This window comes from Bos indicus x Bos taurus, chromosome 16 (genome assembly GCF_003369695.1).
Source record: "Bos indicus x Bos taurus breed Angus x Brahman F1 hybrid chromosome 16, Bos_hybrid_MaternalHap_v2.0, whole genome shotgun sequence".
Classification (NCBI taxonomy): domain Eukaryota; kingdom Metazoa; phylum Chordata; class Mammalia; order Artiodactyla; family Bovidae; genus Bos; species Bos indicus x Bos taurus.
The window spans coordinates 61,794,624-61,811,538 of NC_040091.1; the positions used below are offsets into that span (position 1 = coordinate 61,794,624).

At 46.6% G+C, this 16,915-nt stretch overlaps 1 protein-coding gene across 7 annotated transcripts in view; it reads left to right on the top strand.

The window, feature by feature from the left end:
- The window catches only part of CACNA1E (calcium voltage-gated channel subunit alpha1 E), a 536,699-nt gene that overhangs the window by 101,400 nt on the left and 418,384 nt on the right, over window positions 1-16,915 (top strand). For all 7 annotated transcript variants that reach the window (XM_027565502.1, XM_027565501.1, XM_027565503.1 and 4 more), the window contains exon 2: window positions 15,716-16,148. In XM_027565502.1, the coding sequence (XP_027421303.1) occupies window positions 15,730-16,148 (419 nt within the window). In that variant the 5' untranslated portion in view covers window positions 15,716-15,729. The remainder of the gene's footprint in view (window positions 1-15,715; window positions 16,149-16,915) is intronic.

Sequence of the window (16,915 nt, forward strand, 5' to 3'; positions counted from 1 at the left end):
CCGTCCCTGGGATTCTCCAGGCCAGAACACTGGAGTGGGTTGCCATTTCCTCCTCCAATGCATGAAAGTGAAAAGTGAAAGTGAAGTCGCCCAGTCGTGTCCGACTCTTAGCGACCCCATGGACTGCAGCCTACCAGGCTCCTCCATCCATGGGATTTTCCAGGCAAGCGTACTGGAGTGGGGTGCCATTGTCCTAGCTCTGCTTAAAACCCTCCAATGGATTCCCATTTCACTCAGAGCCAATGGTACAGCCCTTCCACATTACTTCTCTGAGTTTATTTCTTGCTATTCCTGTTCTAGCCACACTGGTCTCCTTCCTGCTCTTAGAATGTTCTAGGCCTGCTCCCTCAGTGAGGCCTTAGCACTACGTCTCTGTCTCTCTGGAGATCTCAATTGCTCACTTTTCCCCATTCCTTCAAGTTTGCTCAAATGTCACCTCCCCCATGAGTTCTACCCTGACCGGGCTATTTAAATTACAACCCACCCCAGCTCCCCCAACCCCACGCCACACTTGGCCAACTCTTTTGTTATAATGCACAGTTCTCAGCTTAAATAAATACCATCCTCCAAGCAGCCTCCCTGATTCCCCAGTGCTCTCTATGGACTCCCAAAGTAGGTGTTTTTTTTTTTTTTTTTTTCATTTGAGCACTTAGCACAGTGTCATATCAGAATCTGTTCATCAGCCTGTTTTGAGCCCTGATGCCTAGCCCAGTGCTTGGCACATAATAGGTGCTCATTATACATGTGTGGAATAAATAAATGATTGGATGAATGAGTGAATCAGTTCATTAAAAAGAAAAAAAGATTGTTGCAATTAGCTAGAAGGCTTGTAAAGCCTTCAGTATGGTGCCTGGCTCAAAAAGAGGTAATTTATAATTTATATGATAAGGGAAGGCTTCTTGCCACAGAGCTTCCGTATTGTCTGTCATTCAGCTAGTCTCAGTGAAAATGGCACTGCTTTTTATACAGGAGAAATCAGACCAAAATGTTGGAAAAGTGTGTGTTGGATGGAAGGGGCAGTCCTATGTTTCTCCAGCATCGTCTTACAGGTGACTTGCAGAGACCCTCTTCTTGCCTCATCTCCTGTTATCACTGCAGCAGCCCAGCTTCAAGGCATCTTGAAATGTGCTAATGTATTTAAGTGATTTTCATTTTACCTCGAAGAGCCTCCTTTGCTAGGGGATCTCAAGTTTAAGGTAGAAAAAAGAGGTAGAAGAAAGGCAGGGTAGCCTATCTTGGAGCGTATGTATGATGACTAGATGGTCCAGCTTTCTGATGCTTCCCAATTTTGTACAATTGTATTTTTTCTAATATGGGTAACTATATGAGATGTTTCTTATATGTCATTTTTAAAGTCAGAAAAAATTTTTTTCAGACCACTTTTAATTTTTGAATTGAGAAGTAAGGTCGCCATAATCATGGTGAATTTTTTTGGACAAGATTATGGTGAAGACAGTCAGGAATTTGACAACAGCCAGAGGACAGTGAAGAGCCATGGCAGCTGGAGGATGCGAGTATAATGTGGCAAGGGAGAGACCAGGGGCCAGGAAAGGAGGGGAAAGATCCCAAGACGCATTTTGTCCATCCCAACCCCCCACTCCCTCCCCACCACATTTCATCCCAAGCAGAGCTGTCACTTGATTTTTGTCAAGCAAAGACAGGATCGCAGGTGATAACTCATTCCCTCTTTTCCACATCTCTGGGCTGCCCCAGACCTGCTCTGTGATGATCCTGCATGGTGCTGCCTGGGGAGGCCTGGGACACTTGTGCCAAGAGTTTGCTCTGCTGCATGCAATACTGTGTTTGTTTAGAAGGTGCCGCTGTCCATAGCTCTGCTTCTTTACCACAGTCCTGTGTAAAGACACAAAGCCAGGGCTTCCCTGTGGTCCAGTGGTTAAGCATCCGCCTACCAGTGCAGAAGACATGGGTTCAATCCCTGGTCTGGGAACTAAGATCCCACATGCTGTGGTGCAACTAAGCCCATGTGCCTCAGCTACTGAAGCCTGGGCACCTAGAGCCCCTGCTCTGCAACAAGAGAAACCACTGCAATGAGAAGCCCCCACTCGCCTCAACTAGAGGAAAACCTGTGCACGGCAAAGAAGACCAAGCGCCCCTTATACAGTACTGAGCATAAAATAAAAATTCAATAAATATTAACCATTATATTTATTGATGGTAATAATGATGACAGTGTCTGCTAGGACCACTAAATCTTTTTATGCTACACTTAATTGCAGAAAGTCCTTTTCCATGTAATTCAGTTCCCTTCCCCACCTAAATTGAATTTAACTTTTACTCAATTGAATTTAACTTTATTCAGTTCAAATCATTTCCCCATTATACCAGTGATTCCTTTTTTTTTTTTTTTTTTTAAGTTTCACTGTGGAGAGTCATGAGATGGAAGGTGAGGGGAGGGCTACCTGCCTGGATAGTTCTCTGAAACCTTTGTGATAGATGTAGCATCTTTTCATGAAAATCCCAGAAGCAGCCAAAGAAGCAAGAAGAAGTGAAGGTGTTAGTTGCTCAGTCCGACTCTTTGCAACCCCATGGACTGTAGCCCTCCAGGTTCCTCTGTTCAGGGAATTCTCCAGGCAAGACCACTGGAGTGAACCAGTGATTCTTAGAATTAGTATCCCATTATCAAGAATTTTATGTAAGACTGAGGTCCCAATGTCTTACGTGTAAAAGATAAACGACAACCAAAAAAATCATGTTGAGGAGCGTGAGGGGATGTCTCCCTGTTGTGGCCAAAGCGACTCACTGGCTTTTCAGGCTTATAGAATAGTTATGTCTTGTCATGGTGTGGGTGGCTATGGGGGCTTCTAGTCAGTGAGCTTTGGGATGAAGTGACAGAAAATCTAACGCGAATGTATGGGCTGCAGCTGTAAGGAACCGTGATGTCTCGAACTGCTAGAGTCTAGTGGTGGATGGCTGGGCAGGCTGACAGGACGTGGTGACACCATTCTTGAGGCCTGCCCTCCTCCATGTGGCAGCTTGGTCTTCAGGTTGGCAATGAGGCGGTGGTGGTGGCGTTTCCACAGTTCACATCTGTGTAGGACACCGTCCAGAGACAGTTCCTTTAAAAGCTTTCCTTAAAATCTGGAAGAATTCTCCCCACAGCCCCAGGAAGCTTGACCTCTTCCTTTCCTGGCCTTAAGTCAGTCACATGCCCTTCCCTTAACTACACTGTCCATGGGATTCTCCAGGCCAGAATCCTGGAGTGGGTAGCCTTTCCCTTTTCCAGGGGATCTTCCCAACCCAGGAATGAACCCAGGTCTCCTGCATTGCAGGCAGATTCTTTACCAGCTGATCCACAAGGGAAGCCCCTTCTCTTAATTAATCACCTGCAAAGGGTTAGGATTACCTTGACTGGTGTGGTCTAACTAGAACCCACAGGTTGAGCAGAAAGTGCATGAGGGCGGGGGCATGGAAGGTCCTGAATGAAATAACCGTACGCCCACTGCAGTTTTTCTTTTTCAGCTTGTTGTAGGCGTGCAGGCGTTGTCAACGTGGTTGTATTTTGTTGTCTAATGTCACACAAGTGCTCCATGTCTTAGTCTACAACTCCACCAGTCTGAGCTGCACACATTGAACTAACAACATTGTGTGCTGTGTGTGTGTGTGTGTGTGTGTGTGTGTGTGTGTACTGAGCATAAAATCCTTCAGGTCATTTTATCTCTGGAAATGCAAGTTTTGTTGGCTTAAAAAACAGGTTAATTATAATATCATTATTAGTAATTATGTGGTAAAATACACAATAGATGGCCAGAAAGAAAAAAGGCATAAATGAGCAGTGAGAGAGAGCAGAGATGAGGGTGGGATGAAGAAGAGAGTTAGAACAGCTCTCAGAGGCCAGGTACGCTTGAAAGGCATCCGTTCATCCTTTTATTTCTGTGGGGACCTGAGCACCCAGCTCAGAAGCCATGACTTTCCACTTGCTGGCCCTCTTCGCTGTAACTTCCCATGTGTCTGATCATAGCCGAGAGGGTGTCCAGACAAAGGCTGGCTTCTGAGACAGGCCTGACAGTGGGGTCTGACCCCCAGGAGGGGCCACTGGCAGACAGGCGGGGCAGAGTTCAGTATCTGGAAGGGACGGCCACCACCACAGGGGCTCACATCTGGCCAGAATGCAAGGCCTTGAGGCCTTAAGGTTGTCCTACTTTCTGTGGCCGCACCTGGAAGCCTGAAATGCAGACTGGGGGGCTCTGCACTTGTTTCTCTCGGCTGGTGGTGGCTCCGACTGGCTCTCTCCAGGCAAACCAGATTCCCTGCTTAGAGCTGCAGAGGAAGGGGCTACTCGTGGGCTAGTGCCTCTGAGAAGCTGCACTGGAACTGGAATCCTGCTCAGAAAGGAGGTGCCATTTATGCCGACTCCAACCCCTTACTGCGGCAGTAACTTATTCCTCTTTAACAGACAGCTTCCAGGCAAACCAATTCAAGTCATCTTGGTCTGTGTGGGCAGGAGGGCTATTATCAGGCACTAGGTGGAGATCCCAGTGCTCCTGAAATTGACACTTGACAAGCACTTGATGGAAACAGAGGTGCTGGGGGAGTTTGTGCAGCACTCTGCGTTCAGCTGTCGGAGCCCGACGACGCTGCAGCAGTTTGGACAAATGTCTTTCAGGGAATAGGTGTGGTCTCCTGGAAGTCGGCCCCCAAGCCCTTCTGTATCCCAAGCCAGACAACTGTGGCACCTTAACTCTTTTTCCATAAGTCCAAAAGGGTGGCGACATTCATTTTCTCTACAGCTGTCATCATAACTGATTCCTTTCAGATCCCGAGAATGTTATTCTGTCCTTAGGTTTCTACTTGCTTTAAGATCTTCAGAAAAAGTAGGCCTTCCTTTTTAGCTTTGCCCATCTTGTCTGTTTATGTCTGAGTGCTTTAGGGAAGTAGAAGGAGTAGCAGAAGTAACAAATCCTGGAAAAGTCACAAATTCTCAAGGAATTTCAAGATACTCTTGTAGAAGTAATTTTTGGTTAAAAAAAAACACAGAATTTTTTTTTTTTTTTTTTTTAATGCTGGGCTAACTCCTTAGGTTTCTTCCTGGATTCTTTTTGTGGTACCATAAAGAATTACCCGTGCCTTTATCATTCCGTGACACGTGGTAGGTGCTCAACAAATGTTTGTTGAATGAATCCATGGACATTTCTGCATGGAAATTAAGCCTCCCCTCCCATGTTAAAGCATTTCCCTTCCCCTCTCTGAGCCAGGCAGGTCCTGTGGAGATTGTAAGAAGTTCTTAAAGCAGAACAGCAAAGGCAAATATTCAAGCAGATTGGAAAGTTACAAGCAAAAGCCCCTTAAGCCCACTCCTGCCCACTCAAATGTAGTGGTAAGGATCTCTGCGGAAGCCAATACTTTAAGAGGACTAATTTACCACAATAGCAAAATTATAGTATGGGAAATTGCAGAATATCTTCCTTCCCCTCTACCTCCCCTTCCTCCTCTTTTCCCTCCCCCACTCCTTTCTTTTATAAAAACGTATTGAATGTTTTTAGGGCTGGGTGCTGGGGATACAACGGTGGATAAAGCTGCTGTGGTCTCTGCCTCATTGTTCAGTCTCTAAGTCCTGTCTGACTCTTCGCGACCCCATGGACTGCAGCATGCCAGGCTTCCCTGTCCTTCACTATCTCCCGGAGTTTGCTCAAACTCACGTGCTTTGAGTCCGTGATGCCATCCAACCATCTCACCTTTTGTCGCCCCCTTCTCCTGCCCTTAATCATTCCCAGCATCCAGGGTCTTTTCCAGTGAGTCGGCTCTTCAGATCAGATGGCCAAAATACTGGAGCTTCAGCTTCAGCAACAGTCCTTCCAATGAATATTCAGAGTTGATTTCCTTTAGGATTGACTGGTCTGATCTCCTTGCTGTCCAAGGGACTCTCAAGAATCTTCTCCAGCACCACAGTTCGAAACTATCAATTCTTTGGCTCTCAGCCTTCTTAATGGTCCAACTCTCACATCCGTACATGACTACTGGAAAAATCATAGCTTTGACTATACGGACCTTTATCAGCAAAGTAATGTCTCTGCTTTTTAGTACTCTGTCTAGATTCATCATAGCTTTTATTTCAAGGAGCAAGCGTCTTTTAATTTCATGAAAAGACCAGTCACCATCTGCAGTGATTTTGTAGTCCAAGAAAATAAAATCTGTCATTGTTTCCATTGTTTCCCCATCTATTTGCCATGAAGTGATAGAACCAGATGCCATGATTTTTGTTTTTTGAATGTTAAGTTTTAAGCCACCTTTTTCACTCTCCTCTTTCACGTTCATCAAGAGGCTCTTTGGTTCCTCTTCACTTTCTGCCATAAAGGTGTTATCATCTGCATATCTGAGGTTATTCATATTTCTCCCCAAAATCTTGATTCCAGCTTGTGCTTCATCCAGCCTGGCATTTCACATGATGTACTCTGCATATAAGTTAAATAAGCAGAGTGACAATATACAGCCTTGATGTACTCCTTTCCCAATTTGGAACCAGTTTGTTGTTCCATGTCTGGTTCTAACCATTGCTTCTTGATCTGCATACAGATTTCTCTGGAGGCAGGTAAGGTGTTCTGATATTCCCATCTCTTTAAGAATTTTCTGCAGTTTCTTGTGATCCACACAGTCAAAGGCTTTAGTGTAGTCAGTGAAGCAGAAGTAGATGTTTTCCTGAATTCTCTTGCTTTTTCGATGATCCAGCAGATGTTGGCAATTTGATCTCTGGTTCCTCTGCCTTTTCTAAATCCAACTTGTACATCTGAAGGTTCTTGGCTCATATACTGCTGAAGCCTAGCTTGAAGAATTTTGAACATAATCTTTCTAGCATGTGAAATGAGTGCAATTATACGATAGTTTGAACATTCTTTGGCATTGCCTTTCTTTGAGATTGGAATGAAAACTGACCTTTTCCAGTCCTGTGGCCACTGCTGAGTTTCCCAAATTTGCTGGCATACAGTCTCTCTCTTCATGTAGCTTAAAGGCCAATGTGTGTGTATGTGCATGTGTGTGTGTGTGTTTATATGTGTTTTGAAGGGGGGTAGTCTGTAGTGTGAGCCTGCTGCATAATTGATTAAGGCCAACACCAACATTTTGCATTGCTGAGGTCTTGTTTCCCAAGTCCTCAGGATCCTTTGGTGAATTGAGTATCACACCACTTAGCCTTTTTCTTTTGTGTAAAATATATCTGTTTCTCTCTGTGCATACTATGATGTGGCTAATTTATAGTAGTTGATTAATAACTCACTGGATTGGCCAATATTCAATTTGATTCACTTTTGTGGTTATATCATAATATAGATAGCAGTTGTGTGACGCAGATGATCTCTATAGGTTTCTCCTTCCTATCCTTGACATGCAGGTAGATTGCATTTCTGCTCTCCTTTGATTAAGCAGGGCCAGGAGACAGTTCTGGCTAATGGAAGAGGGGGGAAATGCTATACATCACTTCCAGATCTGGCCTCTAGACCTTTTGTAAGAATCCCCAAGTGCTTTTTCTTTTTCTTTGTCTCATGGCTGGAGAGAAAAAGTCTAGTGGAGGATGATGAGGCTCTAGGCTCAGTTGTTAGCTGCCTATTTTTGTTAATAAAGTTTTATTGAAGCAATCACATTCATTTGTCTATGTGTTATCTATGACTACTTTTATACTACAAAGGCTGTGGTGAGGAGTTGCAGCTGAAACTCACGCCCTGCTAAGCCTAAAATATTTACTTTCCAGCCCTTAAAAAACAATGCCATCCTTAGGGGATGACAGGGCCCATGAATGAGATCAGTCTGGGTCCTGGAATGACGGGGTGCAGGGTCTTTCCCATCTTCTAGGCCAACTTGCATTATTTGACTATGACATGAGAGAGAAATAAACCTTTTTTTAAAAAATTATTTTTCCAGTTTTATTGAGATACAATTGACATACAGCAGTGCATAAGTTCAAGGTAGTTACTTATATACATCATGAAATGACCACCACCATCAGCCTTGTTAACATTCATCATCTCATATAGATCAAAAAAAAGAAAAATGAAAAAATATTTTCCCATGTGATGAGACATCTTAGGTTCAACTCTCTCCACAACCTTCACATGTAGCATATAGTCATATTAACAACTGTCATCATGCTGTATTTGGCTTCCTGGGTGGCTCAGATCTGCCTGCAATGAGGGAGGCCAGAATTGATTTCCGAATTGGGAAGATCCCCTGGAGAAAGGAATGACTACCCAGTCCAGTATCCTTACATGAAGAATTCCATGGACAGAGGAGCCTGGTGGGCTGCAGTCCTTGGATGGCAAAGAGTCAGACATGACTGAGTGAATAACCCTTGCACTTGCACTTGGGTTAAACCATCGATATTTGCGTTTTTTTTTTTTTTTTTACTAGCATTATTTACCTAATAAAATATATCATTTATATAATAAAAATAAGAGCTAACATTTATTGGGCATTTTTATTAGGTACTGTTCTATGTGTTTCTACTATTCTATGTGTTTCTGTTCTCAAAACAACCCTATGAAGAATCTGCTCTTAGTGATGTTTTAAAATGGGGAAATGAAAGACTATGTCATTTGTCCAGGGATTCATTTGGTCAGAGGGGAGCTGGAATTCATACCTAGGCTGCTTGGCTTCAGCATTATGCCTCCAAGCCTCTCTTTTTTCCTTCATATTTACATAATTCACATCTCCAAGTTTTTTCTGAGAGTCTATCTTATTTGAGTTTCACCACAGACTTCTGAAAGACAGGTTATATTATTATTGACAATATAATTATAGAATATATTTATTAGTAAATATTGTATTAAATAGTAGAAATTATATAATTATTATCATTGTTCAGGAGAGGAAACTGACCTAAAGAAGTGACTTACTAAAGCTTGCTTAACTAGCAAATGGCAGAACTGTATCCTGAGCCCTGAGCTGCTGACACCAGTTTGAAGTTATGTGTCTTCCTTGGGTCTCGGTTTCCATTCAAAATACACCAACCTGTCAAATGCTCTTGGACATTAGCCCATCCTTGAACGGTCAGCATAACAACATGGACATATGGAGAGGGATGTGGGATGGGCAAAAACGGATGTCAGTCTAGGGGAGGATGGAGTTTTGCAGGAGTGGGGGTGGGTCAAGGAGCTCATCCTGAATGTTTTTTGGTGCCTTCAGTTCATGATGTAGACTGAACATGAGTGAAAGGGACACTGTCCCACCTATGGGCCTTTAACATCCTAATTCATCCAATTACTTCTTATCCACTTGGCACAATCTCTCAGGACATTTCCTGCCTTTAGGACAGTGTTACTCAAGACTTGATTCCTGGGAGTGGTGGGGATGAGGTGGTGCTTATTAAAACTGCAGATTCCTGAACCCACCTAAGATCTATTGCATGAGAATCTCTGGAGGAAGGTCCCAGGAAGCTGCATTTTAAAATCAGCAATGTAGATGCTTCTGATGGACACTAAAGCTTGAGACTCACAACCCTGGGAGGTTACCCCAAGTGAACAATCCAGCTTTTACTCCTCCTTTGTGGTCAGGTAGCAAGCTAGCTCAGATAAGAATCCCTGGATGAATATTTATCACCGTACCAGGAATGTTCCTCTCTGAGTAGGTGGGTGAGGATGAGGAGTAGGGTCATTCCCTGCCTTTTGTTTTGCTGGACAGGAAACCCACTAAGTATGTCAATTCTCTTCTCTAGAGCATCATTTTTAGAAAAGAACTCAGAATGGTATCTCAGTTGTGTAGTAGCTTTTTAAAAAGTGTTTTCCTCTTGTGAGTTCTCATTCCTTATGGTTGGATGGGGACCTTCTGCCCCCTCCCTGCCCAGGGCAGACAAAGGTGCAGGGCTCGGGTATCTCAGGTCCAGCTGAGGGACATTTGTGAGCCTCCCAGTCACCTTTTACTGCCCGTCAGCTCCACTTCTGTTCGCTGTCTCCCAGCCTGTGCTGCTTGGTGGGGCATCCAGGGCTGACTTCTTCCTCCTTGCTCAACTCAAAACTTTCAGGGTTTGAAGGCAGTACGTTCATAAGAGCATTGTGACTTTGTTGACTTCTTGATGTATCCGTTTCTCAGAAGGTGACTGGAAGATGTTCACGTTCTGGAAGAATCAGAAAGTGAGGGGTGGGAGTGGAATGGGCATGAACCCAATGAGAGGATGATGCATGTCTTCAACATGGTGGACTCACCTGTTGGGTCTGAGAGGCAAGGACATGCCAAGGGGATGCATGGGCCATTATTACTAAAGCAATCAAAGATAGATGGATAAAATTAAAACTCTTTTAAAAAGTATATGTATATATATATTTTAATATACATTATTTTTGCCATACCACTCAGTATGTGGCATCTTATTTCTCTGATCAGAGATTGAACTTTTGCCCCCTGCATTGGAAGTGTGGAGTCTTAACCACAGAACCACCAGGGAAGCCCCTAAAATTAAAACTCTTGATGGTCCAAAGAGTTTGTTCCTTTTGGGAGGAAGATCTTGACTTTGGCTCTGAGGGGAGAGAGGAGAGAAGGTTTCAGAGGCGGGCAGGTGTGTGGACCACTGGCTTGAGCATCTTCATCAGTGCAAGGTACTTGGGAGTAAGAGTGGAAAGGAGAGCCCTTACTCTGCTTCCCTATGTGGCCTGACAAACAAAGGGAGACAAATAAGTTTAATGGGGCTGCTGGATTACAAATGTGCCTAAACCTTCTTCCTCCTCAGGATCACCATAATTTAAGATCCTGTACCTGGCATACCTTCCTGGGTCGGGAAGATCCCCTGGAGAAGGAAATGGCAGCCCACTCCAGTATTCTTGCCTGGAGAATCCCATGGACAAAGGAGCCTGGCAGGCTACAATCCACGGGATCGCAAGAGTTGGACACAACTTAGCGACTAAACCACCACCACCACCACCTTGCGTATTAGTCAAACAAACCAACACAGAAAAAGAAGAGAAGTAAGTGGAAGGCAAGTTTAGAGGAGTAAGATAGGTGTCCTCGGGGCTTTCATGAGCTCATTCTTGAGCCATTATCGCAGAGCAGCAGGGCCTGTTTTCCTTCCCCTAGAGACTGGGGGTGGGCGCACAGGACAGAAACTTTGCCCTCAGGAAGCTTCTCACTTGATGTGTCCACCCTCCATTCTGTTGCTGCGATTCATGGGGTCGCAGAGAGTCGGACACGACTGAGCGACTGATCTGATCTGATCTGATCCTCTCTTTATTTCTGCTGCTCTATAGAACTTGTGGACACAGACTAAGTGGCCAAGATGGTGTCCAAAGGTCCAGTTGAAAGGGCAAAGTTTACAAAAGTTCATCAATAAAGTTTTATCAGAACCCAGTCACACACATTCATTTACATATTGTCTGGTTGCTTCAGGCTACAACCGCAGAATTTGAGTATTTGCCAGAAAGATTACATGGCCTGCAACGTCTGAAATAATTACTATCTGGTCCTTTTACAGAAAATGTACCTGTCCCTCTAGATCTAGAGGCCTCACACTGGCTTTAAGTGCTTGGCCTCGAAATGACGTACATCCTCCACTCACAACTCACAGGTCAGCAAGCTCACATGAACCTCAGGGGGCCAGGGTGTATATCCTACCATGTGCCCGGGATGGGGATAACCAGACTATATGACTAACGGTTATCAGTGACTACCATGTGACCCCATGGACCCCCACCAGGCTCCTCTGTCCACAGAATTCTCCAGGCAAGAATACTGGAGTGGGTTGCCATTCTCTTCTCCAGAGAATCTTCCCGACCCAGAGATTGAACCCAGGTCTCCTGCATTGCAGGCAGATTCTTTTCTGTTTGAGCCACGAGGGAAGCCCTCATCAGTGACCACCACAACAGTCTCCTACATGTTGAACTTAGTCCTAGGGTCTGGATATAGAAAGATAAATCCAGACAAGATCTCTGATCTCCAGGTATTCAAAGAATGCCAGAATTTGGGGGCTGGGAGAAAAGCTAAGTATAGAGAGATTCAAATGTCCTTCCCTGGAAGATGCAGACTCCGTCTCGTCTAAATTTCCTGAGATGAAAGATGTTTTCTCAGCTCGATGATAGCCAGACCTGGGGACTGGCCAGCTTGGCAGGCAGTGGGGGCGACAGATTCCCATGATGAACATTTATATCAATAATAGAAGGGTTGTTTAACAGGAATTCTTAAAGGAAAGATGAGATAATTTCATGTTTTGATATTCGTAAAATTGATTCTGTTGAAGCAGGAGTGCTGTGGTGCATATTACTGCTGCTGTAATTTTGGCAAAAGATGTGACTCAACTTGGCAGAGTGTCTGGGAAGGGGGAATCCAGTGAGGAGGGAGAGGGTGGGCCAGGAATCAGAGACAAGGAGCCAGGTCCTTGGTGGGAGCTGGGAGGGTGGTCCGGGAGCCTCTGCCAAGCGGGGACATGAGGAAGGTTCTCTCGGCTGCAGAGAACCCGAGGCTGCTTGGGTTTCTGGTGGTGCTAAATCCTGCGGAGAGAGAGGGAGCAGCCGGGGAGGGGTGTGTGCATGTGTGTGGTGGGGGAGAGACATTTAAACATTGTAGGAACGCAGGATAAATTTAAAATCCATCAAGCAGAGTTGAGACAGGATGACAACGTGAGGAACATGAATCACTCTTTCTAGGGACCCACCCAACTGTGTGCAGGATTGGAAATGGATTTTCCCCTTCATTTCTCCTCTCCTGCAAGCTTATCTGGGACCCTTTATCTCCCCCGCCTTTGCCCTCTTGATCCAGCTTGGTGGCTGCATACCTAAGGCTGGTCAGTGCATCCCCAGGGCCTCCTCCCCTGTATCTCTGAGCCGTTGGGTGTGGAGCTGTGCCAGCTGGGATGACCAGTCCATGTGCTTGAAAGGCGGGAGACAAATAAGGAAGATACGTCTGGCCCACTCCTCAGGGAGATCAGGGTCTATTTGACACTCATACCAGGCTTGATCAGCTATGCACTAAAATAATCTTGCCTTTTTTTTGGGGGGGGTGCACCTTGAGGCATGTGGGATCTTAGTTCCCCAACCAGGAATAGAACTCCCCCCACCCCCCTCCCTGCGCAGTGGAAGCACAGAGTCTTAACCACTGGACTGCCAGGGAAATCCCCATCCTGCCTTTTCTACCTGCTTCCTTAATATAATGAGGAGGGGGTTGAGGGGGCATTTATGGATTTTGCTTCATGGGTTAGAGGCAGTGTGATCAATATAGTGGAAAAAACTGTGAGTTAAATTTAAAATCTGAGCCCTTTCCTGCTCTTTTATTTCTAGTATGACTAGTCTGAGCAAGACTCTTTATCTCTCTGGATCTCACCTGTAAAATGATACGGCTCGACACTTAAGATTCCTGCCCATTTTAATATTCTAAGTTTTTATGATTTGCGATTTGGTATGCAGTCCAGACTGTGGAAGGTGGAGCAGGGTGTGGGAAGATGCCTCCCCTGGGGGCCCAGCCTAGTCCTCAGTTCATCATAGGTGCTCACTAAGCCCTGGATTAGTGATGTGGATACCTGGGCTCCTCCCAGTATGTAGACCAAACGGCACTTTTTGGAGCCACGGGGGCGTGTTTGTGCCAGCTGTGTCACTAGGGGCATGGTTTGGAACGCGGGTGGAGAAGAGGCTGGGAATCACGGGTGTTGGGCTCTTGGCTGGGAGGGAAATAGGAGGTAGAGGTCTGGAAAAGATGGTAAGTTTAGGTTCTCTCAATTCAGGACTGTCCCCCAGACCTCACACTTGCTATGGGAACTCTTTCTAAGTCCTTCAGTTCAGTTCAGTTCAGTTGCTCAGTCGTGTCCGACTCTTTGCGACCCCGTGAATCGCAGCATGCCAGGCCTCCCTGTCCATCACAAACTCCTGGAGTTCACTCAGACTCACATCCATCGAGTCAGTGATGCCATCCAGCCATCTCATCCTCTGTCGTCCCCTTCTCCTCCTGCCCCCAATCCCTCCCAGCATCAGAGTCTTTTCCAATGAGTCAACTCTTCGCATGAGGTGGCCAAAGTACTAGAGTATCGGCTTCAGCATTATTCCTTCCAAAGAAATCCCAGGGCTGATCTCCTTCAGAATGGACTGGTTGGATCCTCTTGCAGTCCAAGGGACTCTCAAGAGTCTTCTCCAACACCACAGTTCAAAAGCATCAGTTTTTCAGCGCTCAGCCTTCTTCACACTCCAACTCTCACATCCATACATGACCACTGGAAAAACCATAGCCTTGACTAGATGGACCTTTGTTGGCAAAGTAATGTCTCTGCTCTTGAATATGCTATCTAGGTTGGTCATAACTTTTCTTCCAAGGAGTAAGTGTCTTTTAATTTCATGGCTGCAGTCACCATCTGCAGTGATTTTGGAGCCCAAAAAAATAAAGTCTGACACTGTTTCCACTGTTTCCCCATCTATTTCCCATGAAGTGATGGGACCGGATGCCATGATCTTCGTTTTCTGAATGTTGAGCTTTAAGCCAACTTTTTCACTCTCCTCTTTCACTTTCATCAAGAAGCTTTTTAGTTCCTCTTCACTTTCTGCCATAAGGGTGGTGTCATCTGCATATCTGAGGTTATTGATATTTCTCCTGGCAATCTTGATTCCAGCTTGTGCTTCTTCCAGCCCAGCATTTCTCATGATGTACTCTGCATATAAGTTAAATAAGCAGGGTGACAATATACAACCTTGACATACTCCTTTTCCTATTTGGAACCAGTCTGTTGTTCCATGTCCAGTTCTAACTGTTGCTTCCTGACCTGCATCCTCTCTGTGCATGCTCTCCCTTTTGCTGGTAATCTTCTCCTTTTCCTCACCCGGCAAACCCCGCTTACACCCAGCCTGAGGGTCACTTCCTCCACAAAGCCCACAAGTGGGCTGAGGGGACCCGCACATGAGCTCACATAGCTATCAGGCCCACCTCAATCATAGCACATCAGGCTGTGTGGTCAAATTCATGTTCATCATGTTCCTCCAAGGAGGAGGATGTGGACTAAATCCAGCTCATCTTGGCATGCCCAGTGCCAGACTCGTGGTTAAGGCTTCAGTCAGAGTTGATTGAATGAGTGTGTCTCATAGGGGCAAATCCGGCTACCTCTTCCTTGGTATGGAAGAGGAAAACCAGCCTCAAGGGAGCCAGCCAGGGTACCTGATTCCACACATGCTCCTCAGACCCTGCTGGAATGAGCATAAGAAAGTGAGGAAGGAACTGTGTGTGGGACCCAGTTTTCATCAATAACTTGCACCACCAGAGAGAGTATGAGAGTTAGGGGAGCAGGTGGTGGGTGGGTTCCCCAGAAAAGCTGGGTCCCTGGGGAGAGGGGTAAGGAGATTCTTTCACCATAGACAGGCTGGGATGGCCAGCTAGCTGTCAAGGTGGGGCTGAGAAGGACAGCCTTTGGCATCCTTCTAAGGATCAATGTGAGACATTGATCACAGTTGCCTATAATTATGGCTTTAACTTCTGCTGTCTGTGCCAGATTGAAGTTCATGGGGCAAAAATCAAACCTGCTTCTCCTGACTCTAAACACCCAGCACTTGGCACACAGCGTGGTCCATAGTGGATGCTCCCAAGTTCAGCCATCATTTATTGACAGCACCTGGCACACAGCCTGCTCCAGGATGGGTGCTCCAGAGTGCCACAATCATTTATTGAGAGCCAGCTGTGTGCCAGTTTCTGGGCCAGGCCAGAAGCCTTGCCCCAGAGGACAACGTCATTAACCTCTTTCTCTTCTCTATCTCCCTCGTGCCCACCCCTCCCCTCCCTGCCCTCCCACCCCTTATCTCTCTCCCACCTCCCTGCGCAGAGCAATGTTCTGTGATGGTGCCCGAGATGCGTGGACTGAGCCCCGGCCACAGGCTGCCCGAGCCCGCCCTCTGCCCGGCCGCGGGCGGGAGCCCTGAGCCCAGCGCCGCGAGCCGCCGCTGCCGCCACGTCCTGGCCCTGCCCGAGGAGGAGGCATGGCGGCCCCAGCAGTGCGCCCTGCTCGAGGCCTACGCCTCCGACGAGGCGGGCATGCTGCCGGCCTCCCCGCGCGCCGCCGGCGGCTTCGACAACTTCTTCCCGTTGCAGGAGGGCGAGGGCCCGGGCTGGGAGGGCGGCTCCAGCCCCTTCCTGCCGGTGAGCCCCGAGGTGATGAAGCGGCGGCGCGGGGGTCTCATCGAGCAGCGGGACATCATCAAGGCCCACGAGGCGCACAAGATGCAGAGCACCCCGCAGGCGCGGCGCAAGGAGTGGGAGTGAGTACCGGCGGTGGCAGGGTGGAAGAGGGGCGCATGGGGCCAGGGAGGAGCCGAGGGCATGTGGGGTCACGTGGGAAAAGATGATGGGCCCAGCGGAGCAGATGGAGCTATCTCTGCTGCGGCCAAAAGAGAGGCTTGACCTTCCGAGCTAGGCCTCCGAGGTCAGACCCGATCCATCTCACTAACCAGCCACAGGCTCCTGGAACCTCACGGAGGTCTAAGGACGTCCCGAGAGCCGCTCCCCACTCTTCCCACTCCCACTCCCCCTCCCAAGCGCATTTAGTTTACCAAGAGCCTGGGCATCAGGACCTGGGGTCTGATTCACATCCCAAGCTTTCCTGAAAAGAGGAGCTCTGTAAACCATGGAGAATCTATCAAAATGTGAAGCACCTATCTCGTTTTTCCCTCCAGAATTGCTGCTAACCCTCCTCTTTCTGGTATATTATTGAGTGAACGATTTTATTTGAGGGCAAGTGTTCAGTGGATAGAAGGGATTGACCAAGATTCCAACCTCTCCCTCCTTCCCACACCGCCTTTGTTTCTTTTTGTGTAGAGTCAAAGGATTTATGTTCTGTCTTGGGCCATGTTTACCCTGACTGATGCTTATTGAGAACTTGGATTTTATTCCTTGGAGTCATAAATTAAAGGAAGATAGTATTGCATTTAATTCTCAGTGGCACCAGATTTACCTCCCACCCAGGGACTTTGATTTGTCCTTCTGATGCCAGTGTTTATTCTACCTGTTTATTAATACATGTCCTGAG